The sequence below is a fragment of the Paramisgurnus dabryanus genome, chromosome 15 (assembly GCF_030506205.2).
Source record: "Paramisgurnus dabryanus chromosome 15, PD_genome_1.1, whole genome shotgun sequence".
In the NCBI taxonomy this organism is placed as follows: domain Eukaryota; kingdom Metazoa; phylum Chordata; class Actinopteri; order Cypriniformes; family Cobitidae; genus Paramisgurnus; species Paramisgurnus dabryanus.
Window position 1 is genome coordinate 701,082 of NC_133351.1, and position 26,837 is coordinate 727,918.

Below are 26,837 nucleotides of genomic sequence, written 5' to 3' on the forward strand. Positions count from 1 at the left end.
ATAATGTAACGTATACAGTAAAGTGCTAAGTTAAGCCAAAGTTGGCTGACTCTCCCAGGGACAAATAAAAAAACTCCTAGGAGAAAACCTGGTGGGAAAAACTCCTAGAAGGACAAAAATCCTTGGGAGAAATTAATATATATTTATATATATAGACACGGTAAGGATAGGAAGCGGGAAAGCGGATTAAACTGGTTCAGCCGGTGGTCGTTGCAATCATGGATCAGCAGTGCTATCTGAAGGGAGGTTTGTCAGCCGATCTGTAGTTTAGATTGTATATATATATTACACATTTGTGATATATTACACATTTTACACAGTGATCCCATACGGCAAAAAAAAAACTCTGACCAAAAGTATATTTTAAATATATGCTAAATACATTTTGTAGAAAGTAAAGCTCAATTAAATATATTTTTTCAATTCAAATAATTTTACATTCCATATGGCAAAGTGTATTCTTTGTTATATGGGATGTTTTGAACTAAGGTAAACTATCTACTTCAATCCACAAACTTTGTTTATCTTCAAAAATATACTTAATAAAAATAAATTGTATTTAGCATAAATTTAAAATATTTTTGGCAAAGAATACACTTTTTTGCCATATGTGATGTAAAATTAGAAATGCATTTGCTTGTCCTTGAAAGATATTTTGAAATTTATTTTGATATATGAAGGTAAAACTAAAAATATTTCTAAATTCAAAAATATATTTAATTGAGTATTACTATCTACAAAATGTATTTAGCATATATTTAAAAATATATTTTTGGCCAAATAAATAAAATTTTTTGCCATATGGGAAAGTTTACCGGAAGTTGCGTTTGTTCCACTAAAGCCGTTTGTTGATGTTGTTACTGCTGTACACGTCTGAACAGAAACATTTCGTGTTTGCTCAAGTCGTTTATTTACCGTGCACGAGGCTAACAAAAGACACAGCTTACTCTAAAGAAACCATCACTATAATACCTGATGACTTACTGTGTTTACCCGCTGGGTGGCTTCTGTATCCTTACTAATGTGTTCTGAGGGAATTTCCCAGGAAGAGTCCGTTGGGAACGAAACCAAGGCGGTGTGTCAAACTCAAGTGATCTGCACGCGGTGCTGCCTTGTTAGGAAGCTCAGGCTCAATAGAGTTTAAAGGTTTGAATCCCAGCCATCTGATCTGGCGCAGGGGTCAACACGGGGCAAAGGGCTTTAGGAGCAGGTCAAGCAAAAATAACACACGGATACGTTTACTGTTATGTTAATTAGCATCGTTATGATGGAAACAGTGACGCATGTGCATGCCGCGCGCTTCTTTATTAGAGATACAGGACAGGGAGGGAGAGGGGATTGGATGTGTTGCATCCTCTTGTGTGAGACTCACATCCTATTGGATCCCTCACTTGTGGGCGGAGACTGGCACACCCATTAAAGTTTGTATAACAAAAGGTTGCGTGAAAGTTGCACCTCGATCGAGTGCGCGCATGCGACTGGGCTGCTGCTGATTTATAACAAGCACATCTATACGCACTGAAAGTTACTTTTCACCTCATATTTAACTCACTTTCATTCAAACCACAATGACGTCATACTGGTGGATTGTCCTGCTGGGAATTTTAATGGTCACTGGAGTGAAGATGCAAGGTAAGACTTTACTGAAACCTTAATAGATGAAAACAAAGGAGATATGAAAAAATTAAAGATTTTAATACAATCTATGCATTCTTTAAAATCTATTGTTTGCTGCATCCACACATTTACCTTTGTCTGTTTATAAACTGATAATAACAATTTAATTGTCGATTATGGTTTTGATGGATCTAAATATTACAGAGAGAGAGAGAGAGAGAGAGAGAGAGAGAGAGAGAGAGAGAGAGAGAGAGAGAGAGAGACTTGAGGATAAAATGGAAAATGTGTCTTTTTTAGTAGAATGAATCTGTTTTAGCAGTAGGATCACATGCTTCCCACAAAGGGACCATCAAAGCATTCATTACTAACATATCAACATGACATTAAATTTATCCATCATAAACCCTTAATGTCTAACTCAAAAGTCTCCGACCGAAGTTGTAAAGTTTTACACACATCTGGCACCGCAGCTGACTGCATTTACTACTTTTGTTCATTTTGTTCTTGACTGGCAGCATTCAGATGCCCACTTAACTTCAACCAAATGTTTCTCATTAACATCATTTATTATATATTAGTAATGAAGGATGCAAGCAAACGAGTCTATGAGAGCAGATGTGAAAGTTGAAGCACTAATATTTAGGTTGGGTTCATATCCCTATCAGTGTTGTACAAACGTGCACAAACATGAATCTTTCTTTATAAAGAAGATATCATCTGATGTAGAGCGGAAATACACATTGAGTTCTGTGTTAAAGAACGACTGATGGACAGAAGCAGAAATTCAATCTCGTCCCAGCTGTAGACCGCACCCTACAGAGACAACACGTTACAGGGTTACTAAAGAGACGAGTTTGATGGACCCTGAGGAGTTGATGTGTCTCTTAAGTTTCTGTGTCTTACACTACAGTATGACACACACACACAATGCATTTTGGTAAATCGGATCACGAGTAGACAAGAGAGACACATTCACATTTACGCCTGTTTTTTAATCCCTCTCTTTTGTCCACTTTCGACAGCTTCTGTGTGTCTTTAGTGTCGTCCACTTGTTGTGATTCGATCGATTTAAATGCATCTTAATCTCAGGTGTGATCAGCCTCTATGTGTTTAATGGACAGGTACCTCTGTGCCTCAGCTTTGGCTCAAGAGTTTTATCTCTTCTGTGTCTCTAAATCTGACAACTAAATCAAATAAAAGTCCTGCAGTGGTAAATGTAAAGCAGTATATGTGCTTTCACCAATACATGCAAAACTCTGAGGAGACGTGTTACATAACAGATCCATGTCATTTTACAACATAAATGAAAACTGTACAGATCATTTGTTGCCTTTATCTGAGATGTCCAGTGAGTGTAATGACTAAACAACTTCACTGTCAGAGTAAACATCAAACCAACACATTTGCATTTAAACCGAAAATTAAATGCAAAATGATGTCGAGCTCCATCTTGTCATGAATAGGTCAAACAAGAAATAAAATACACTACCAATAAAAATAATTCTGATGTAGTTGTGAAACAGTTCATACAACGACACAATTTCAAAACATGAATACACAACCCCTTAACTGACACTGTACCCTGAGCTTTCTTTAATAGTTTGCATGTAAATTTTATCTTTTACAAAACATATATCATTGGAAATGTCTAAGAATGTAGTTTTCATATTTGAGTAATAATAATGCAGTGACTGTCATTTAATAATTTGTGACAAGAGAATGCAGCAAACCGTTGACACCTAGTGGCCGTTGTTGGTAAAACCACTAAAAGTGTAACACAAACCTCATTTTTTGTGAGAATTTTATTTGTAATACTTTATTGCATTAATTTGACTTGTTACAATAAATGTAAACTGCTATAACAATTTTTATTTAATATTTTCATCTCCAGACACTTCTTAAAAACAAGACCAAGATTAGGCTTCTAGACAAAAAATGTTTTGTTATATGAGTTATATTAATTTGAAGGTGTACATCACCCTTTAGCCCAACTCAAAAACGCCTGTGCCAGTTGAGGGGTTAAAGAGAAGTGTCTACTCTGTATGAAACAATGCAATAGCTAATGTTAAATAATAAATATATGAGATTGAAGGTTATGTAATCGTCTTTGTCTTTCTGTTGAATTTTTGCAGAAGATGGAGCTGAAGGTGATGGAAATACAGGTAAGTTTGAATCACACACAGTGTCATATAATGACTGTAGTTGTGACCACACCCTTCTCTTTACTGTTCTTATGAGCAATAACAATAAAGATTGTTGGATTTTTTTTAGCTTCCATGCCAGGTTTCATCATAATAACAGTGTGTTTAATTTAGTGAACGTTTGACGTGGACATTACGTTACCTGATAATAATGTGATCATTTTCTTCTATCACATCCAGAAACGGCCACAGAAGATACCGCACCAGCGGAAGAGAAGAAATCTGAGGATGAGCCAACACCAGCAGGTAATTTATTTCTTTAGCACAGAAAATAATACTGTTCTTATCATGAGAATAATCAACACTAATGATTTGCTTTCTCCCCTGTGGCTTTGGGGTTAGGGGCGGGGCTTCATTATTGAATTGTTTTTGTACAATTAACTTTGACAGTGATGATAAACTTTCATTTAAATAACAGAGCTTCTCAACATCACATCTGTTCTGATGGGTTCACAGAGAACAATGAGCAATACAATGAGATCGTACAAATTCATACAAATTGGCCATCTCATAAAATACTTTCCAATTGTGTCTGTAAATCTAGTAGAAAACCAACAACATTTAAGTAATACAATGCAAATAACCAAAATAATGTGAAGGGAGAAAATTGATTTATACATACGCTTTCCAACTGAACATGAATACATTTAGCCAATGCTTTTATCCAGACCTAATCTGTCCCTTGATGGAGGTTTGCTCAAAGTTGTATATTAATAAAACATGAAACCATAAACAAAGGTTGAAGAAAATATGACCCAGACAGACTATATATAAATAAGGGTTAGAAATGGTGTTGTGTGTCATCACTTGTTATCCAGTGTGAAATCTGAGTGTTAAACCAACTCGATATCACAGAATTTAGTATTTTATGAGATGGCCAATGCATATGAATCCTTACGATGTGATTCATACAAAAACGTTTGATTACTAGAAAAAAAAATGATTAAACCCTAACCCCAACATCAAAGGCAAATCTGACTAAAACATACAAATGAGATGAGAAATTATACAAAAACCTTAAAATATTTATGAATTCCTTGAAGATTGTGTCTGTAAATCTAGTAGAAAACCAACAACATTTAAGTAATACAATGCAAATAACCAAAATAATGTGAAGGGAGAAAATTGATTTATACAAACGCTTTCCAACTGAACATGAATACATTTAGCCAATGCTTTTATCCAGACCTAATCTGTCTCTTGATGGAGGTTTGCTCAAAGTTGTATAATAATAAAACATGAAACCATAAACAAAGGTTGAAGAAAATATGACCCAGACCGACTATATATAAATAAGGGTTAGAAATGGTGTTGTGTGTCATCACTTGTTATCCAGTGTGAAATCTGAGTGTTAAACCAACTCGATATCACAGAATTTAGTATTTTATGAGATGGCCAATGCATATGAATCCTTACGATGTGATTCGTACAAAAACGTTTGATTACTAGAAAAAAAAATGATTAAACCCTAACCCCAACATCAAAGGCAAATCTGACTAAAACATACAAATGAGATGAGAAATTATACAAAAACCTTAAAATATTTATGAATTCCTTGAAGATTGTGTCTGTAAATCTAGTAGAAAACCAACAACATTTAAGTAATACAATGCAAATAACCAAAATAATGTGAAGGGAGAAAACTGATTTATACATACGCTTTCCAACTGAACATGAATACATTTAGCCAATGCTTTTATCCAGACCTAATCTGTCTCTTGATAGAGGTTTGCTCAAAGTTGTATATTAATAAAACATGAAACCATAAACAAAGGTTGAAGAAAATATGACCCAGACAGACTATATATAAATAAGGGTTAGAAATGGTGTTGTGTGTCATCACTTGTTATCCAGTGTGAAATCTGAGTGTTAAACCAACTCGATATCACAGAATTTTGTATTTTATGAGATGGCCAATGCATATGAATCCTTATGATGTGATTCGTACAAAAACGTTTGATTACTAGAAAAAAAATGATTAAACCCTAACCCCAACATCAAAGGCAAATCTGACTAAAACATACAAATGAGATGAGAAATTATACAAAAACCTTAAAATATTTATGAATTCCTTGAAGATTGTGTCAGTAAATCTAGTAGAAAACCAACAACATTTACCAAAAACAAATCTCTTTAAGTAATTTGTGAAGTTGAATGGACAGCAGTCTTACACACCAAACACCAATTCATCGCTTTGCGTAAGTAGATACAAAAAAAACGTGCGGGGTGATGCTAGATCAACCCAGATCAACCCACTAACTTAGTTTCGGTAAACCGTTCTCTACAAGCATGTAAAAAACTAGGTAATTGAAATTTGACTCCCCCTGTGATGTCAGAAGGGGATCTAATTATAATAATACAGCCCCTTAATCTGCACTATCCAACCACGGCACTGACATTTACTGCAGAGATCAGCTCATTTGCATTTTAAAGGAGACACACAAAAACCTACAACGTATAAATCTTATAATAAATTATCTGTATGATATTTTGAGCTAAAACTTCACATATACAATCTGGGGACACCAAAGATTTATTTCACATCTTAAAAAAGTCTTGTGAAATGTCCCCTTTAAATCCTGCGAGTAATCCAGAGCGAGTAACACGATGCTTCGCGTATGTACAAAGCATTGCAGGTTTATTTAGCTCTACAAACATCATTTACACGTACTGTACAGTTTCAGCACTGTCAGAAAAAGATTTCTTTCGGCAGTACATTTAAATGATTCATCTGATGTTTGCTTTACCACCTTTATTAATAATATATAAAATCACATTTCTGTGGGATGTTTATAGTAAAGTGATACTGCACCAGTAATAAGTTGGTGTCTTCCAATAGTTTGGTGCTTTGTAGATCTCCTCCTGTAAAAGTTAAGATAATGGATCAATAAATCAAGATCTGTGTTAATAGACATAGTTGTAGATTAATTAAATGTGTGCATTGTCATCCGCTTGGAATTTAGAAATGTCATTAAATATAATTGTTTGTGTAACGGCTTCATGAACCACATGATGTCTTGAGTTTTTTGAGGAAGTTTCTCTGAATAGCGAGCAGTGTTGTCACACAGATTCATGACTCCAATCATCAGCAGTTTAGTATCTGACTGTTTGCCACTGACAAGTTTTACCAAAGCTGATCCAACTGATGACACAAAAATATTCATCATGTTTTTTCAGGTTTTCTTCCTATGTTAAAAACTAAAGGTGATGTGTGATTTAAAAGAGGATTTGGGGTTTAGTATAGAGACTGGTTTAATGTTTAAGCACTGTGGATCTCTTAACAGGTTTGTTCTTGATAAACGCTGGATTTTTCTCATGTTATGGTAGAAAGTCTGAACTGTCCTGACTTGTAACATAGTGATTTTATGCACACACGTACAGAAGATTCATCGCAGGATTCAGATGACGCATCACCTGAAGCGGCCGATGGCGATGGTAAGTAAATCTCTGCCGTTATGACAGTGCCGTACCTGTGGGGATTTTTCTTCACCTGCGTGAAACTTAGACTGTAGATTGCTTGAGGCGACACGAGAAGCCACGCGTCAGAAAGTTTGAGGTCCAAACAGCCTGAAGTTCTTTTTAGGAGCTCACACGATACCTCAGCTGAAAATGTGTCCAAAAACTAAAGTTGTCAAATCTGGAGTCTGATGTTTGATGTTACAGGCGCAGCAGATTCTCCTGCAGACACCGAGGAGAAAACTGAAGAAACACCTACAGGTTAGTCGACAAACAAAGGCCTTTTCACACAGACATTATAGAAAATGCATTCGGGATTTGTCTGGGATTGTTACATTTTTGGTTCATTCACACTGGCAATAAATTTTCACAATCTGTGTGTGCATTCACACCCCTACCGTAAAGACACATGACGTATTTAAAGTCCTGCACTTGTTAGGTTTCCTTCACAGCGTCTGAAATTTGATAATTATCTGTGATTTTTCTTTCAGAAACCACGCATGTGCATGTTTATTTATGATAAGATTATAAATGAGTGTGTGATGATCATTCTGTCCTGTCATGCTGGTGAATGATCTCAGCTTCAGTGCTGATAGTGATGAGCTCCCTGATCTCTGCTTCACTACAGTTTACAGACATTTCTCCTCATCAATTTTACAGATATTTTCTGGGACCAAAGTGCTGTGTGAATGATGTTTTAGAAACACATTGCTAATTCAGTTCAAAGAGATTCTGAAGCAATTGTGAGATCTTATTACTGCACGTGTTTGAAACAATGCGATAACTTTGGTTTGATGCAGCCAAATGTTTGAATCACACCACACATGCACGCGCACACACACACGCACGCACGCACGCACGCACGCACGCACGCACACACACACACACACACACACACACACACACACACACACACACACACACAGTGTCATATAATGACTGTAGTTGTGACCACACCTTTCTCTAGAGGCGCTTTATTGTTCTTATGAAATAATATGAAAGGATTTTCTTCTAATAACAGTGTGTTTATGTTAGTGAACGTTTGACGTGGACATTACGTTACCTGATAATAATGTGATCATTTTCTTCTATCACATCCAGAAACTCCAGAAACGGCCACAGAAGATACCACACCAGGGCCAGAGAAGAAATCTGAGGATGAGCCAACACCAGCAGGTAATTTATTTCTTTGGCACAGAAAATAATACAGTTCTTATCATGAGAATAATCAACACTATCTGATGGTAATTACTACATGTTTTACCAGGTGGATCATTTGCATTCATTCGCACGAGTGTGCTTTTATACGATTCGCTTTCTCCCCTGTGGTGTTGGGGTTAGGGGCGGGGTTTCATTGTTGTTTTTTATGATAATTGTGCATTTTTGTACAATTCACTTTATAAGAATTCATATGAATTAGCCAACTTGCAACATGTGTGAGTTCAGACTAGAATCATATCGGTTACACTTTATAATAAGGGTCCGTGAATCATAATGAACTGAGACATAAATGTATTTTTACTTAAACATGAACTAGTAAACAAAATAAACTAAACTAATGAATAGTCATCATTAACTACAACATGACATGTTTTTTTAGTTGTTAGTTAATGTTTTAATAAACAATGAATTCATGTGTTGAGTCATGTTGAAGTTAATGATGACTCTTCATGCATTAACCAAGCATTACTTCACATTTAAGTAAGAATTAATTTAGATATTAGTTCATTCTGATTCATGGACCCTTATTATAAAGTGTTACCACATTATTATATAAGGATATATGTCAAGAAAACCTGGAAAATCAGGGAATTTTAGATTTAAAAGTTAGATCTAAGCCTGCTAATGCCAGGGAAGTGACTAAAATCTTAAGTCATGGAAAATCATATAGACACTTTTGCCCAAAATATTACATCAGCATAAAACTGATCTTATTCAGTCATGTCGTACCAATAATGCTGAAGGACTGGAAAACACCAGACTGGAAATTATAAAGAGGGAGACGGATAATAATGTGGTTTTCTCTATTTTTGAATGTGAAATGTAGAAAACAGAAAGGATGTTTAGTGGGACTTTGCCCTCAGTTGTCGAGCTGGTCTGAGTGGGTAATTCTGCCAACAATACCTACTATTATTTCACAAGAGTCTCATGACTGCGGACTGATAATATCAAATTAAATGATGGTATAAACAAGTCATAAACGCACACACACCCACACACACACGCGCACACACACACACACACATGCGCACGCACGCACACACACACACACACACACACACACACACACACACACACACACACACACACACACACACACACACACACACACACACACACACACACACACACACACACACACAAACACACACACAATCTGACTGGAATTTCACTGTTTGATATGTAAATGTTTTCTGCTCTGTCAGCTAAAGAGGAACCAGCTAAAGAAGGAGGAGGAGAAGACGACGTTCCTGCTACAACAGGTAGAAATCTTTCCATGAGATCTGCTGCACACTTGTGGGATATTTTGACTTTGTGGTTTGGTTCCCTGGCAGTTCAACCATTTGGCTTTGACAAATGACTTAGGAATTAGGAAACCTTTGCAGTTCCCATGTGCTGCCTGCATGTCCATCACTCTTCCATTTACAAACAGATTTTAGTTTCAGGTGATTTATTAATGTTTAGTTTAAAATAAAGAGTAGGGGAGAGGGGGCACAAACTAACGCTTTTTGACTTTTTTTTTGACATTCAAAAAATATTTAAGTTAAATGAATCATTTTCTAAACAACAAACATTTGTTTGTGTGATCTACAGTTATCATACAATTACACCGAAAGTGACAGGAGTGCAAACGTTACTCCATAGGTGGAGTTCATTGTAACAAACAGAGGGTTTTTAACACCTGCTTTAGTTTAAACACAAATAATTCAATCAAATTCTGTCTATATACTAAAGGTGGATATTGTTTCTATATCTGCCTATAATAGATAGATATTCACACATTCATCCATCCATCATCCTTCATATAACCATCCGTCTATTATGCAGCAATGTATAGAAATAGATTTAAGACAAAAAAATCCTAATAGTGACTTATTTCCCCTGATATTTTGATGAATAGTATTTACATTGTTTTCATTTCATTATCATTATATACCTGAGGCTTTATTGTAACACTGTGTGACAACTAACTCTGCTGTGTAAAAATGTTTTCAATCCCATCTATGAGTTACTAGGAGTTGTTGACATGTTTCAAAATGATGTTATGTTTTAGGTAACAAGACAGAGATTAAAATAATATAAGGTTGAATTTGGTGACTTACACACCCAACCCAAAAAAACTTAAGATAAAGAAATTTACCTCCAAATCACTCTTTGTTCAATATCTTAACCAAAACACATCAATACTTTTCACAAATTCACAGAAGATCTTCTGACAGTAAGAGAAAAAGACCAAAAGCACAGATTGAAATATGTAAAGAAGCTGTATTACAATTAACCCTGCGTTAGTTTGTGCCCGGCTCACCCCAAGCATTTATTCATATAGTTCATGTTTCTTGTATTTTAAGCTGAGACAGATGAGTGGAATCATTGCTGTAATAACTTACAGTAGATGTTTTATATATATTTCAATAATGCAGTGCATATTTTAAGGTCACATACATTAAATGAGAGTTTTGTTTTATTGTGACAAACAGAAACGGAAACAGATCTGCCTACTGAAAAATCACCCACTGAGACCACTGAACCAGGTAAAGCAAAGGTTTACTCTTCTTTATGATCACAGTTATACTATAACACTATAACAATGTCAATAAAACACCTACACATAGCTTTACACTGAATATCAAGTGCAGACCCAACATAATACTACAGCTGCAACTCATTTTTCAATGTCAACAGGAGATTGTTTTCTCTTGACACAAACTTTAGTATCTGATAAGTTCTTTGGTCTTTATATTGTTGTTCTTGTTTAGTAATTATTGCGGTTGAAGGAGCAGGTGACACAAAAAATGAGGAACCAACAACAGGTAACAGAGAAGTACAAATAATTTGGTTATAAATTACTTTTGAATTATTTTGAATTTTCCTGGGTCCAGTGAATTGAGTTTTTTTCTGTTTAGTGCCAGCAGTTACACCTGAAGATGATGGAGTAACAGGTCTGAATCTCAGTCTTGATTTATTCTGTAACTTAAACATTTCAAACATGATTTACTAAATGCTGCCTTTCTGTCTGATGCTTTCTGTTTGATGCTTTCTGTCTGATGCTGTCTGTCTGATGCTTTCTGTCTGATGCTTTCTGTCTGATGCTGTCTGTCTGATGCTGTCTGTCTGATGCTTTCTGTCTGATGCTTTCTGTTTGATGCTTTCTGTTTGATACTTTCTGTCTGATGCTTTCTGTCTGATGCTTTCTGTCTGATGCTTTCTGTTTGATGCTTTCTGTCTGATGCTTTCTGTTTGATACTTTCTGTCTGATGCTTTCTGTTTGATGCTTTCTGTCTGATGCTGTCTGTCTGATGCTGTCTGTCTGATGCTTTCTGTTTGATACTTTCTGTCTGATGCTTTCTGTCTGATGCTTTCTGTTTGATGCTTTCTGTCTGATGCTGTCTGTCTGATGCTTTCTGTCTGATGCTTTCTGTTTGATGCTTTCTGTTTGATACTTTCTGTCTGATGCTTCTGTCCGATGCTGTCTGTCTGATACTGTCCCAATATTGTGTTTGTATTGTAACTTACATTTCCAAGTTTTTTTATTGCAAGCTAATTTCTGTTATTCAGTTTTCTGTGTATTTTTTCTATAATAACTGAGATATATTTGTCTGAAGCAGAAGATGAAATTGAAGATTCAGTCCAGCCAGTTGCAGGTGAAAGCAAAGGTAGAGTTTGGTTTTATTCATAAAGTCATATCTTCATTGTTAATATCTTCAATATCTGTGTTAAATCATCTGTATGGTCTCTTATTGTAGTACGCAGCGCTGGATCAGTTTCTGGGCCAAACGGTAGGAAGTTTTTTACATTTTCTAAAGAAAAACATTCAGTATATGAGGGATGTTTGTCTGTTCTGAGATAAAAGTGTGAAGTATTGATCAGTTCACTCTACACGCTTCACAAGCTGAACTGATCAGTACTGGGGATTGTTGCCAAGTCGTTGCTATGCAGGTGCTAGGTGAAGTGGGTAGTTAACAGGGCAACATTCTGATGTTAGGAGGTTGTGATGTTAATTGAATCATTTAGTGTTTAAACCCGGCTGAAAATGGCGGGTAGATGTCGACTGTGGCTGCTTGCCAGCGTTTTTTCAGCTAAGCACTTTGATTGCTGTGATACTTTTGTTTTGTTTATCAGTGGTTGAACGATGTGCCGATTGGTTGTTGTGCTTTTTGTCCCGCCCCTCCTCCACTGTGATTGCACGACTGAGTGAGAAGTGACATTGACGGGCTGAGCGTTTTACCCAAAGTTTAACATTATTTTAACTCTCGCTGCTCAGTGCAGTTTTTTTAAAAGCGCTGTGCTTCTATTGGGAACAATTGAAAACATACACCGGCTGCAGGCGTAAACATCTTGGTGAACACACCTCCTTAGAAAAGTAACAGAACTTCACCCCTGAACTAATTACAGGATCTGAAATATCATTATCATGACTACTCCACAAATACTTGTGCGTAAACAAAGTGTGTTCAGATCACTAGCTATGAACAAAAGTAAGATGACCGAACAAAACACTAGTATTGATTCATCTGAATAAATCAACTTGACAATATAAAACAGCTGCCGCCCCACCCATCCACAACCACTGACTGCTGTCATCTGAACACAAGACTTCCTGTTTAAGGATCAGTTTGATGAATATTGAAAGGAAAGTTTAGTCATGGTTTATTCACCATTGTGTCCTTCTGTATTATTTACTTCCTTCAGTTGAGGATATTATAAAATTATTATCTCTGCAGTGATGTTAAGAGTTGTCTTTAATAGTTTGATGAATATTTGTGTAATGTTTCCTCTCATGGGTCTAATGTGTCAGCGGGTGAATAAACTCCTGTTAAGCGTGTTTGCTTTGCGGCTTCTTTCATCTCAGAGTGAATCAGCTTCACAGGCTCGGTCTTGTCTCTCACATCTTTTTCTCACAAACAGTTTGATAGCTGAATGTGTTGATTCTTGTACAGCAGAGGAATCATCTGTGACAGCTGTACTGATGTATTGTGGGTGGATAACTGATAAGTGATTATGCAAAACCAAAAACACTTTTTTTAAAGGTGACCTTCACATAAAATGTAAACATGTAATCATTGTTTATACATCCTCATGTTGTTCCACATTATTTTCTTAAATCTGTGGAAGACAAAAGACATTAAACAGAATGTATTATAATCAGAAATGAGACTTTGTACTTTTCATATTTAGTTGACTTTACTATAAGACTCTTGTTACTCTCTTAAATCTATAATGTGTAGCAGAAGCACAGAGTTTTTTGCAGACACATTACATCACAGATTGATCTAATAAATCAAATGTGATCATTTAATCACCCGTGTCATTTCTTTGTCCATGCTTTAGATCATAGTGGCCTGTTTGCCCAAGCTTTTTTAAAGCCAATAGTAGGCGGTGCCTGTCGTCGCCAGTTTGGCATCACTCGGGATAACCAAAAATTGGTAAAGAGGCGGGACTTAGGTGGAGCTGAGGTGGCTGGTTGCTGATTCTGAAACCACGCCCACCTAGCTTGACTGTAGTGGCAGCAGTGGCTGTTCACCCGTCACTCAAGTGGCCTTGCCTTTAAAGGGACACTCCATTTTTTTTTGAAAATATGCTCATTTTCCAGCTCCCCTGGAGTTAAACATTTGATTCTTACAGTTTTGGAGTCCATTCAGCTGATCTCCGGGTCTGTCGCTAGCACGTTTTGCATAGCTTAGCATAATCCATTGAATCTGATTAGAGCAGTGGTTTTCAATCTTGTCCTAGGGGACCCACAGCTCTGCATAATGTCTCCCTTTACTGACACACCTAATTCTGTTCATGGATCTCTCCCTTAATGAGCTGATGATCTGAATCAGGTGTGTGTTAGATAAGGGAGACATGCAAAATGTGCAGAGCAGTGGGTCCCCTAGATGTGATGTTCCCAGTCCTCGGGCCCCCCCTCCCAGAAAATTTTAGATGTCTTTTGATATAAAACACCTGAATCGATCTCATCAGGCTCCTGCCAGAATGTTTGAAACGTAATATGCAGGCGACTATTTTCGGGCAGTGTGTAATATCACTACGCCTCCTGCAGCCATGTTACATCAGCAAAGTCCTTGATTATTACACCAGAATGAGAGTATAGTTCCTAAACATATCTGCATAGAAAATCACAACTTTTACTTTTCTGTCGGTCTTAGTACACAATGTAACTACAGAAGAGTTTTAAGTAGGAAAAATATTGAAACTCTTTAGTTATTTTTTAGCGCGATGCTAATGGACTAATCAGATTGAATGGGTTGTGCTAAGCTATTCTAAAAGTGTTAGCGCCAGACCTGGAGATTAGATGAATGTATTCCAAAACGGTAAGAATTAAATGTTTAACTCTGGGGGAGCTGGAAAATTTGCATACAGTATTTTCCAAAAAGTGGAATGTCCCTTTTATTTATGCAGGACTTTAATGTTTAATATAATTAAATCAGTCCTTCCAGAAAAGCGCAGAGGTTTTTGTGATTGTTACAAGCAAAAATCCTTGATCGTGCAGCACGTTTTCTTAAAAAATGCGATGAAATATGCGGGATATTTATGGAATTTTATGCGATGAAATTGCGGGAACTTGCAAAAACTTTTTGCAGCTTTTGCAGCTTTTCATTGATGTTCACGTACCGTAATTACGTCACTTCCTAACATTACCATGACAACAGCGGCCATGGCTGTGCATGTGTGAAGTAAATGCAACATTCTTCAACTTTCTGCTAAGAAATATATGACTTTTTGCTATGAAAATGTGGGGATTATGAAGTCATGCAAGCGCATATTTTGCGAGCAATCTATTCAGCGAAAGTGCGGTATATTTAAAAACTACGGCCCCCGCATAAATATGCGGACTTTGGCTGATTATGCATTGAATCATGTTATTGCATAATCACGTTTTTCTGGAGGTTCTGTTAAACACATAAGTTAAAAAAAATCACCCTCCTCACAGTTGTCATGAAGGGCAAAATTAGCTATATTGACCAAAAACACTTTTTGTACCAGGCTCTAAACATATTCTTTTCTGCTGTAAAGTTTGTCATTTTAACATGGAGGTCTATGGGATTGACAGGTTTTTGGAGCCAGCAGCCAGTCGATGAACTGCAGTTTAAGCTTTCATGCTGGCTTCATCAGAGAGATCAGAAGGTTGACCCTCGGTTTAAATCCACTCAGAAAACACCCTAGCAAATGCATTGCAACGTGTTAAGATTCACCCTAGTAACTAAATAGCAACGTGTTAAACCCCTCAGAATGCATGAGTGTGTGTGTGCAGTTGTGTCTGGTTGTTTTTGTTGATGTGTTTTATTATTATATGTGTAGTTTCAGGCGGGGGATCAGGTACAGTTATTGGTGTCGTATGTGGAGTTGCAGTCGCAGCTGTCGTCGCAATAGTCGGTTACTTCACCTACCAGAATAAGAAACTGTGCTTCAAAGCCCAAAGAGGTGAGTGAAGTCTTCATCACACTCTCAGGGTTATTGTACCAGGTGAAATTAATCTGGAGATTATATATTATAATGAGGCTTATTTTACACCACTCACCTGACACATACAGATCTTCATGGATAGTCCTGTCCTGTGAACGAATATCAGATCTTGTTATATTCACGTGTGCTGTTTTATCTTTAGGTGACCCTGAGAGCGCCAGGGAAGAGAACGGCACACAGAGTGATCCTCAGGGTACGTCAAAAACAACCAATACATTTATTTCTCTATATATTATCAGTGTTTCTACATTAAGGTTTGCTTTTATACATTTATTTATTCATTTGTGCAGTTTCAAGCAATCTCTTGACTTCATCTTAATTCTGTGAGGACGTGAGAAGAGCAGTCTACAGGCTCCAGTGGTGTGGTTTACATTAGAAATGACAGATCCTAATGACACATCTGAAGAGTTTCAAGAATCTTCACAAACAAACAAACAAACAAACAAACAAACAAACAAACAAACAAACAAACAAACAAACAAACAAACAAACAAACAAACAAACAAACACACAATGGGTTTTCATCATGAATGTGCAGTAAATAATTTAAGTCTTCTGATGATTCTTCAGTTTCTCTCCTACACATTAAAGCAGCATTAAGTTAATAAGATGCTTTGACTACAGTCTTAACTCACAGGACTGATATTGATTTGTTATGAATGTAATTTTACAGCGTTTGAATGGGATCTGTCAGCTTTTGGAGAGTCGTGTTCATTTCATTTTAAAATGTGTCATTTAGTTTGACGTGTTTCTAATGGTACAGTTTTGTCTGAATCTAATCTGAGGATTCATTTTGACATTGTGCTGTCTGATCAAACAAAATTCACGGCTATGTTTATTTCTTTACTGAATTTTGTAAATACTTGAGTTTGAATAAAGGGTTGCTTATGTTTAAATCATTGTGTACACGGGTAATTGCGCACATACTTGTTTAAATATGCAAATAAAAACAATAAACAAACAAATAAATAAATAAATAAATGAAAACAACACAAATTTTACCCCATTATTATTATTATTATTATTATTATTATTAGTAGTAGTAGTAGTATTAGTAGTATAGCAACACTTAATGGAATATTGGCCTAAAAATGATAGAAATATAAAAACATAAATTTAAATAGTGTTATTAGTAAAATAACATTTGATATGTTATTGCTATTTATTTAGTAATAATTTTCATAATAATTTTTAAGTATTAGTGTATTTTAAAAGTATTTTATCTAATTATTATTTATACATTAAAGAACTGCTTGAGTTAACCGAGGTCAATGTCTGTCTGTCCATATTACCGTATTAACTCTACCTCACACGCCAATGCTCTGTAATACACACTTCATGATCTTAAAAAAAAACTTTATAAATCCCACAAAACTTTTACAGACTAAGCAAAATTATTCTCACATTAGATTTTGCAGAGGTGATGTTCATGTTATTGCTGTATTCGAGTTTGTGCTTTATTCGGAATGTGTGTGCGTGTTTCTGTCAGTACTTACGGTACATGTGAATATTTCACACATCCATTACAGTAAACACCGTGAAATAAACCGTGAGGAGAAGAAGTTAAAGATGTGAAATGAATCGGAACGAGAAGAGATTTAGTGAGAGGTAAGAAATAAATCATGTCTGCTGTGCGTTTAGAAAATGATATGATTGAAACTCGTTTAAAACTGAAACTATAGCACACTAGTTCATTGTTCACATATTTACAAAAAACACGAGCTTTAAATGAATAATTTAAAGATGGAGCATAAGTGAAAAGTTTCATAGCTCTTCTGCTAGCTTTTCATTAATAATCATAGACACATAACGTTATCACATTAACTACATGTGTGAGGTGATATTTCTTAGTGAAAAAAGTGAAAACATCACAGGGCACAACGCAAATCATTTTTTATACTGGACCGGTCGGGCCAGTGGTTCAGGTTTTCACTTGCCCCGACAAAATTTTCACTAGCCCCAATATAAAAAAAAAATGTCAGTGTCACATACCTTTGTTGAGCCCTGACATCAAATACCGTAATATCAAACTTATAAAACGAACCTTGACCTCCGAAGCTAAAGTGCAGAGTGATGTCATAAAAATCATTCATCTGTTTTTCTGAGATTATACATTTTTTTAAAGAAGAACGTTTAAGAAGAAGTGTAAAACAAACCCTGCAATAAACAGGATTTAATTTAAAAGGATTTAAATAAAACATTTCCAAGTTTAACCTCATATCAAAAGAAAAAGGCTTATATGTCCTGTATATTTATCCTAAAGAAGAAGAGAAAGGTATACACACATTTTCACTTCTGCTCATCACAGAGATCAAATCATGTTAAACGTCTCAGCTTTGATGAACTTCATACAGATACCTCTGGACATGATGATGAGATGGAGGTATGTCTGCATTTATCACAACACATGAATACAGTCGTGGAAATCCTGTAAAACTCAATGAAAGAAATCAATCCTGACCTTCTGTGTGCAGATACGTGTCATTGTTGGTCTTTCTGCTTTTAAACCTGAACTTCACAAGTGGAGACCACGACGTCCGACCAAACTTTCTTCTCATAATGGTTGATGATTTAGGCATCGGTGATATCGGTTGCTATGGAAACGACACCATCAGGTAAATGAAGCTGGACTTAGTTTATGCCAACATTTAATGGATTATTTACTCACTTGGTCTAAGCCCATCTGATGTCTCTATAATAGATAAACAACAGTGTTTCCCATACATTGATTTATCTGTGGTGGCCCACCACAGAATCAACACTGGCCCCCACAAATAGAATTTTCATGATTCCCATTTACATTTTTATTTCACCATTTTAAACAGCTTAATTCGGCTTAAAATATAATTTGATATATAATACAGATACAGATCAAAGAGTAGAAGTGAAACATATTTCAGGTGCCAACACTAGATCAAACTCACACACAACATGATGACGTCACATATATGCTAATAAACGGGTGACGTCATCACCACCACAGTCTGCTCAAAATCCTGTGGGAAACACTGAACAACACAATATTAGTATCATATGAATGGATCATAGGTATATTAGTGCAATATATTGCTGAAGCCAGATTAGTAAAAGGTAGTGTCAGTCTCAGTAGTGTGTATTTCTCATGTGTGTTCAGAACACCAAACATAGATAAACTGGCCAAAGATGGAGTGAAACTGACCCATCATCTATCAGCTGCACCTCTCTGTACACCCAGCAGAACTGCGTTCATGACCGGACGTTACGCCCTACGCTCCGGTGGGTGAGAAACACATTAAAGATCAATCTTATCATCATCAACATAAACTAATCTAGAACTAAAATAGCCATTCACACTAAATAATGCACTGCAAAAAATGACCTTCTTACCCATAGATCCATATCAAGATGCATTTTCTTGATGAGCAAAATGACCTAAGAAAATTATTCTAGTTTTTAGACCAAAAATATACAATTTAAGTGAATATTAAATTATTTTTTTCTTAAACACTTCATTTAAGAAAATATTCAAGACATTTTTCTTACACCTATTGGCAGATTTTTTTGCTTGTTTTAAGCACAAAATCACTTACATTGTATGTTTTAGTCTAAAGACTAGATTTATTTTCTTAGGTCATCTTTATGCAATATTTACTTAAAATGTACTGATTGTTGAGAAGTGATATGCGGAGCGGTCATCTCACGTTGATCTCATACACATCATCAGTTTTAGTATTAATGTGATGATGTTGGTATCGCAGGTCTGGGAAGCACAGGAAGAGTTCAGGTTATTCTTTTTCTCGGCGGGTCCGGAGGGCTTCCACCTCATGAGATCACCTTTGCTAAACTTCTGCAGAAACAGGGCTACAACACCGGCATTGTGGGTAAGATACATACCGCTATAGAAGTGAATCAGTGCTCAAACCTGTGGTGAAACTTGATTTCAGCCCAAAATCAAAAGATAAATCCAAACTTAATGTCTGTCATCTCTCTATCATCTTATTTCATCTTACAATAACTCCAGAAAGTATTTAGATGCTTAAGTTAGACATTCACACAATGACATTTCATTATATAACAAAATGTTTAAGTAATTGACATTAAGTTGTAACAAAAGACAGCACAAGCACATTTGTATGGGTTTGTTAGGTTGTAAATGATCAAACATTAAAGGGTATCAATAAAGTATACAATAAAGTATCGTGACTCTTTGTGTTTGTTAAACATTAGTGTTAGTCACGTTCACAGGTAAAGTGATTAAGATGTTTTAATATATCTGAATATATGAGTGATTCACATTGACGTCTGTGCAATCAGCTGAGCTATAGATGAAAGTAAAGCATCATCAAGGTATATTTGGTTATATTTTGTTTTATTTATCTGTTGTGTAAGTTATCACTCACTGTCAATGAATCATTGGATAAAGCAAAGGAGGCTTGAACTATATTTTCTAAATCTTTTAATAAAATTATAGATCCAGGTGCACAATTAGAAATAATGGTCGTCTGGCCCAGCGGCAGAATGAAATGAATGAGGGGGTACTTGACATTTTTAAGGGGGCTTAACTTTAAACCAAAAAACACACAGGTTACTTGCTTTTGCCAGATATTTGAATGCAGCATTCCCTAAAACACAATATTTGCATCAGTATACTGCACAGCTAACCAAACGAGCAAAACGAATAAAATGTTAACTTTAAATTTGATAAAAAAAATCATAATTTGAATAATATCAAATATTTCTTTTAGAAGAGATGTTATCTTCTTGATTTGGCATTGAATTTCTTTATTAAACCACATTTATTTCTTACCTGTCCAATCATCCCAGGTGAAAAAGTAGTACACTTCCATAGTGTACTTAAAGTGCTTTATTTTCGCACACTAATTTTGTACTTAATATACTAAAAATTCATCTTTAGTACTTCTTAAGATGTTCTTAAAATCATCTAAGTGTACTTCACTGTGCTATTTTGAGACACCATAAATATGAACTAAAATGTGCTAAAAATGTATTTAAAAAATGTATTTAGATACCACTTTTAGTAAACTTGAACCCATCTTTGTATGAAAGTTGAGTTCAAGTTTAAATCAAGTGTTAAGTAAATACATTTTTTAATACAGAGATAGTATGTTAAAAATGCATTTTAGTTCATATTCATGGTGTCTCAAAATAGCACAGTGAAGTACACTTAGATGATTTTAAGAACATCTTAAGAAGTACTAAAGATGAATTTTTAGTATATTAAGTACAAAATTAGTGTGCGAAAATAAAGCACTTTAAGTACACTATGGAAGTGTACTACTTTTTAACCTGGGATCTTTAATCTATATCTAGATTATTCATCTATTAGACGAGTAGTGAAACCTGATTTTCTTAATATTTTTAGTTTATTTTAGTAAGTCTTGACAAATCAGATCTAAGGGGGCAATGCCCGTGTTTGCCCCCTCATGGAGCCGGGCCTGTTAGTAGTAAAATTCTTTGACTTGAGACATTTCTTTTAAAGATATTTAGCAAGCACAGTTTGGTGTGACAGCAGCACATCTGTGGTTACTCTGTCAGGATATCTGTGCACATCCACCAAACATCTCAGTGAATGAGCTTACAAATCATTGAGAAAAGCTCTAACATCATTTGTTGGATGATTATTGCTTTGATATTTACTGCATGTAATCTTTTATCATTTCAATCCTAATAAAAGGTGTTTTTATCATAAGTGTTCTTGTGTATTAATCTCTTCAGATTCTCAACAGACAGTCGTTTGATATGAAAGGTGTCTCAATGTGTTTTTCATTCATCTGTTGAGTTTGCTCTCGTCTCTCGACTCTTTACAGGTAAATGGCATTTAGGTGTGAACTGTGAGAACAGAAATGACCTCTGCCATCATCCCATCAATCACGGCTTTAACTTCTTCTACGGTCTTCCCTTCACAAACTTCAATGACTGTAAGCCCGGGGAGGAGTCGGATGTGCTGGTTGATGTACAGCAAAGATTGTGGGAGATCTTTTGCGTGGTGGCACTCGCATTTCTCACAACGTTTATAATCCGAGCTTTAGGTCTGATGGAGGTCAGCGTCATACTCTTGATAGTTCTGTTCATTCTCTCTCTGCTGGTGTTCTCGGTGTGGTACGTTCCCTTTAAACACCTGCGGACCTGGAACTGCATCATCATGAGGAACAGCGAGGTGGTGGAGCAGCCCATGAACCTCCAGACTTTAAATAAACGTCTGATGAGTGAAGCCGAGCAGTTTGTAGAAAGGTAAAGAGTGAACGTGTGAGGGGCGGTGTACTGTAAGGTTTAACAGCTGCATTCCTGCATTTATTACTCACAGCGCTTGAGGTTTCACATCAGTCATTTACAAACAAGAAGCATCATATTTACCTTTATTTACATTTAGAGCTGTGTGATCAAGCAGAAAGAATTAGACATCTTTTAACACACAAGTGTTATATCATTGATTTCACACACAAATACAAGTGCACACAGACAGACACTCAAACACACACACACACACACACACACACACACACACACACACACACACACACACACACACACACACACACACACACACACACACACACACACACGCATTCTGGTTTCCATGTTTTTTGGGGACATTCCATAGACGTAATGCATTTTATACCATACAAACTGTATATTCTATTCCCCTTACCTACCCCATTCCCTAACCCCAACCATCACAAAAACCTTTCTTGTACCTTAGATTTTCAATAAACATCATCTTGTTAGATTTATAAGCTTGTTTCCTCATGGGGACATCAAAATGTCCCCACAAGGTCACAAAAACACTGGTATTCCTATCTTTGTGGGGACAATTGGTCCCCCCAACGTGATAATTACCAGGTACACACACACACACACACACACACATGCATGCACACACACACAGAGACACACACACACACACACACACTTCCACACTTATTTACCTTGAGTCAGTTCTGCCTGCGGCTGTAATTATTATCTTTGGTTTCTGTTCATGATGAATCTTTTTGAGTTGATTTCAGAAACAGAGACGGGCCTTTTCTTCTCTTCTTCTCACTGGTACACGTGCACACGCCGCTCTTTGTGTCCGAGAGCTTTTCTGGGAAGAGCAAACACGGGCTGTACGGGGACAATGTTGAAGAAGTGGACTGGATGGTTGGTAAGAGACTCTTGTGTGATGCTGGATTGTGTCTTTTGTAGACGGATGAAGATGCTGTCTGTATCTCCACATGTCTGCCTAAAACAAAGAAACACATTCATTTTAGATTTCAGATGAGTTTTTACACATGGTTTGATAGTTTGGTGTCCAGACACTTTAGTACAAAGAAGTTCAGAATATACCAGATGAGAAAGATGTAATAATTGATGGTGTTTTAATGTGTTTGATAGGTCAGATGGTGAAGACCATTGAAAGGTTGGAGCTGACTAATAAAACCATGATGTACTTCACATCAGATCACGGCGGTCACATCGAAGACTCAGACGCTGGCGGTCAGAAAGGAGGCTGGAATGGAGTTTATCGAGGTTTGATTCTGATGACGAGGTTCTCATAACTTTATATGAAACTAAACCCCGTCTACAGCTGTGTGCGGATGACAAAGATGCCTTAAAGGGCACAGTTTCATCAACTCGAATCTGTAATGTCTGTATGTTATTACAGCAGTGATATGAAACATTACTTCAGACATTCAGGGTCATTCAGTTCTTCAGATAATAAAACCACTGTTCTTTAACATCCACTGCAGATAAGATCAACTCATTTAACTGCTGATAGCTATTAACTCTTGGTAATAGTAGTTGGTTACATGAGTGTCAGATTTTAACTGATTTCTGATATATTAACTATATCAACATTTATTTGACACTACATGTAAGAGACAGAATCTATTGAGTCTTTATTTTTTATGATCTGTCATGTTGCATCATTCATTACTAATCGATTCAGATTTATTAATGAGAGTCCTGTTAAAGATTAGTTATGTTGGTCACTGCAGTGACAGGATAGTTGATGTCTGGACCGGAGTCCATTATTCCTCTTATACCATTATTCCTCTTATACCACGGTTACCACAGACATTGCTTATTTTAAGACATTTGACAGGTTAGGTGTGTGTTTCTCGACCAATCAGTATAAAGCCTTCAAAAGCCCTGTGGTATAATGTGTTTTACCAGGTAACCGTTGTATAAGTTGAATAATAATTGACTCCAGAAAACAGTGCACATTCCCCTTCGCATTGTGGCCGCATTACCACCTTGGGTGTGCATTGTTTTCGAATAATTCAACAGCTCGTCATCAGTTATTCATTACATGATCTATTTTAAATTAACCCACCCTTAAACAATACATAAAACCTGTGATTGGTTGCTCAGTGTCTTCCTGTCTGAATGGGCGTTTCTTCAGAATAAACAGAAAAATGGCGGTCACTCAGTGGTCTGGTTATATAAAATGAAGCCACTGGAGAAACCCATACAGCAAAAAAATATATTTTCAAATATAATTTTAAATATATTTAAAAAAAATGGCCAAAAAATATATGTGCTGAAATATATTTGGAAATATGTTTACAAAAAAGTATTTTTCACCAATATATTTTTTGGCCATTTTTTGTATGTTTTGAAATATATTTATATTGCATTGGAAGAATAACTTTGTATGTTACGATCCTGTAAACATTACAGGTTTAAAAAGATTCAAATGAAATACACTAGGCAACATTCAAAGTGGATCAGAAAAGTTCATCCAAGTTGTCCAAAGACAAGAATGGGTACTGGGAATTGGTTTTAAGACTTTTATAACTTTTATAAGAGGTTTTAATCCACTTCAAATGTTCAAACTAATAAATATTTTCAACTGCAAAAATATACTTATAATTTTATATAATTAATATTATTTTATACATGCTTATTCATTTTATACAAACTTTTATATTGTGGTCAGGAAAAATATATTTTTGCTGTATGGATTGTAAAATTAAGCCCCTGAATTACATTTTGAAATATATATTATATGAAGGTTAAAACTCAATATATTGACAAACTAAAAATATATATTTAACCTCCTAAGCCCCGAGATTTTGTTCGTCTTTTTTCAGATTTCTACCTGCTGTTAGGGTTAGGAAGAACTAATAAATATAATAACCAGGTTCCAGTTACACAGAATTAACTATTATAGAGCAAAACAACAACAACAACAAAATGAGCTCTTAGGAGGTTAATTAATCATTACTTTCTACAAAATAAATTTAGCAAATATTTCAAACATATTTTTTGGCCAGAGAAGTGTATTTATTTGCTGTATGGGAACTGTTGATCTCTCACGGTTCTGTTACTGGTGGCATATATTGAAATGTGTGCTTGTGTGTTATTGCAGGTGGTAAAGCAATGGGAGGCTGGGAGGGAGGCATTCGAGTGCCCGGGATATTCCACTGGCCCGGACGTCTGACAGCCGGTAAAGAGATTTCAGAGCCGACGAGTCTGATGGATGTTTATCCTACATTAGTGAAGTTAGCCGGAGGAGAGCCGCCTCATGACAGGTACAACAACAATAACACAAAAGCTGTGAGGAAATCCTCTGAATCTGAATGATGTCATTGGGTGATGTGTTGTTGGTCTAGAATCCTGGACGGTCACGATCTGATGCCTCTGCTGGAAGGTCAAAGCAGTCGTTCACAGCACGAGTTCATGTTTCATTACTGTGGCATGTATCTGAACGCTGTACGCTGGCATCCGGCCGACAGTGAGTGTTACTGAAGTTTACATTAAAGCTTAAAGACTACATAAAGATGTTATAACTGTGATTTAGATTGAAGATCATTCTGTGTCCTTCTCTACAGGTGATTCTGTTTTTAAAGTTCATTACTTCACACCAAAGTTTTCTCCTCCTGGAGCGATCGGATGTTACGACATAAAGATCTGCATGTGTCATAGGGATTATGTTACGTATCACGACCCTCCTCTGATGTTCGACCTGAGCAGGGACCCTTCAGAGAGTCATCGTCTCACACCTGACACAGAGCCGCGCTACACTGAAGTGCTGGAGAGAGTCAAGAGCGCCGTGACCGAGCATCGTAAAACTCTGAAGCCTGCAGAGAAACAACTGACCTGGGCTAACGTGCTGTGGAATCCCTTGTTACAGCCGTGCTGTGGGTACTTTCCCTTCTGCTCGTGCTCAGAAGATCACATGACATCTGCACAGACATCATAATACATTCATCACAACTGATAAAAAGGATCTTAACTTATTGAAGAACAAATTCAAATGAAGTTTTGTGAATTATGTCATCATTCCATGCACACAAGAGTCACTTTTTTCTCTTTCAAGCTGGTTGGTTAGGATCAAGGCTCAGGACTCTTTATTGCAGACAACATGGTAAATTTAAATACCAGAAATAAAAACAAATCATTATTCAGTAATCACAATAGACTGGAATAATTAGTAATAGATATTCAATAAGTGAGAACCCAGTATAAGTGGATGATAGTTGATGTGTATTACGCCTAAAGAGCCACAAGAGGGCCATCTTTCCTCTTTAATATTCACTCATGTCTTTGCTGACTGGACCTGTACAGTAGGTTTTTACTAATAATAAAATAATAACTGCTGTCACATCTCATGCATTTGATTTAAGTAAAGAAATGAACTTAAAATATCTGAATTCACTTAACAGCTGAATTCTGCCACTCCAATACAGCAAAAAATACATTTCTCTGGGCAAAAATATGTTTTAAATGTATGCTAAATACATTTTGTAGAAAATAAAGCTTAATTAAATATAATTATACATTTGTAAATATATTTAGTTTTAACCTTCTTATTAACATTTATTTCAAAATGTATTTCAGGGGCAACAAATACATTTATAACTATACCTATATGGCAAATATATATATATATAT

At 36.0% G+C, this 26,837-nt stretch overlaps 2 protein-coding genes across 16 annotated transcripts; both read left to right on the plus strand.

The window, feature by feature from the left end:
- Positions 1-1,436: 1,436 nt before the first annotated feature.
- LOC135733657 (uncharacterized) lies at positions 1,437-16,855 on the plus strand. 12 transcript variants are annotated; one of them, XM_073812051.1, is made up of 15 exons: positions 1,437-1,632; positions 3,750-3,779; positions 3,999-4,064; positions 7,194-7,253; positions 7,482-7,535; positions 8,385-8,450; positions 9,701-9,757; positions 10,985-11,026; positions 11,252-11,305; positions 11,399-11,434; positions 12,098-12,148; positions 12,239-12,271; positions 15,795-15,917; positions 16,102-16,152; positions 16,250-16,855. In XM_073812051.1, exons 1-15 carry the CDS (start codon positions 1,569-1,571, stop codon positions 16,276-16,278), a joined length of 816 nt encoding a protein of 271 aa, XP_073668152.1. In that variant the 5' UTR covers positions 1,437-1,568; the 3' UTR covers positions 16,279-16,855. The 12 variants fall into 12 exon arrangements, with proteins under 12 accessions (XP_073668152.1, XP_073668144.1, XP_073668146.1 ...); XM_073812043.1 differs by having other exon boundaries at positions 1,438-1,632; positions 8,376-8,450; positions 10,973-11,026; XM_073812045.1 differs by having other exon boundaries at positions 1,438-1,632; positions 8,376-8,450; positions 10,973-11,026; positions 15,801-15,917.
- Positions 16,856-17,364: 509 nt separating this feature from the next.
- Positions 17,365-26,547, plus strand: arsh (arylsulfatase H). Of its 4 annotated transcripts, none has more exons than XM_065252420.2 (11): positions 17,365-17,567; positions 18,223-18,342; positions 18,434-18,574; positions 19,093-19,214; positions 19,697-19,819; positions 21,767-22,190; positions 22,964-23,100; positions 23,331-23,465; positions 25,312-25,474; positions 25,556-25,677; positions 25,775-26,547. In XM_065252420.2, exons 1-11 carry the CDS (start codon positions 17,536-17,538, stop codon positions 26,143-26,145), a joined length of 1,890 nt encoding a protein of 629 aa, XP_065108492.1. In that variant the 5' UTR covers positions 17,365-17,535; the 3' UTR covers positions 26,146-26,547. The 4 variants fall into 4 exon arrangements, with proteins under 4 accessions (XP_065108492.1, XP_065108493.1, XP_065108495.1 ...); XM_065252421.2 differs by having other exon boundaries at positions 18,226-18,342; XM_065252423.2 differs by having other exon boundaries at positions 17,369-17,567; positions 18,268-18,342.
- The last annotated feature ends 290 nt before the right edge of the window (positions 26,548-26,837 follow it).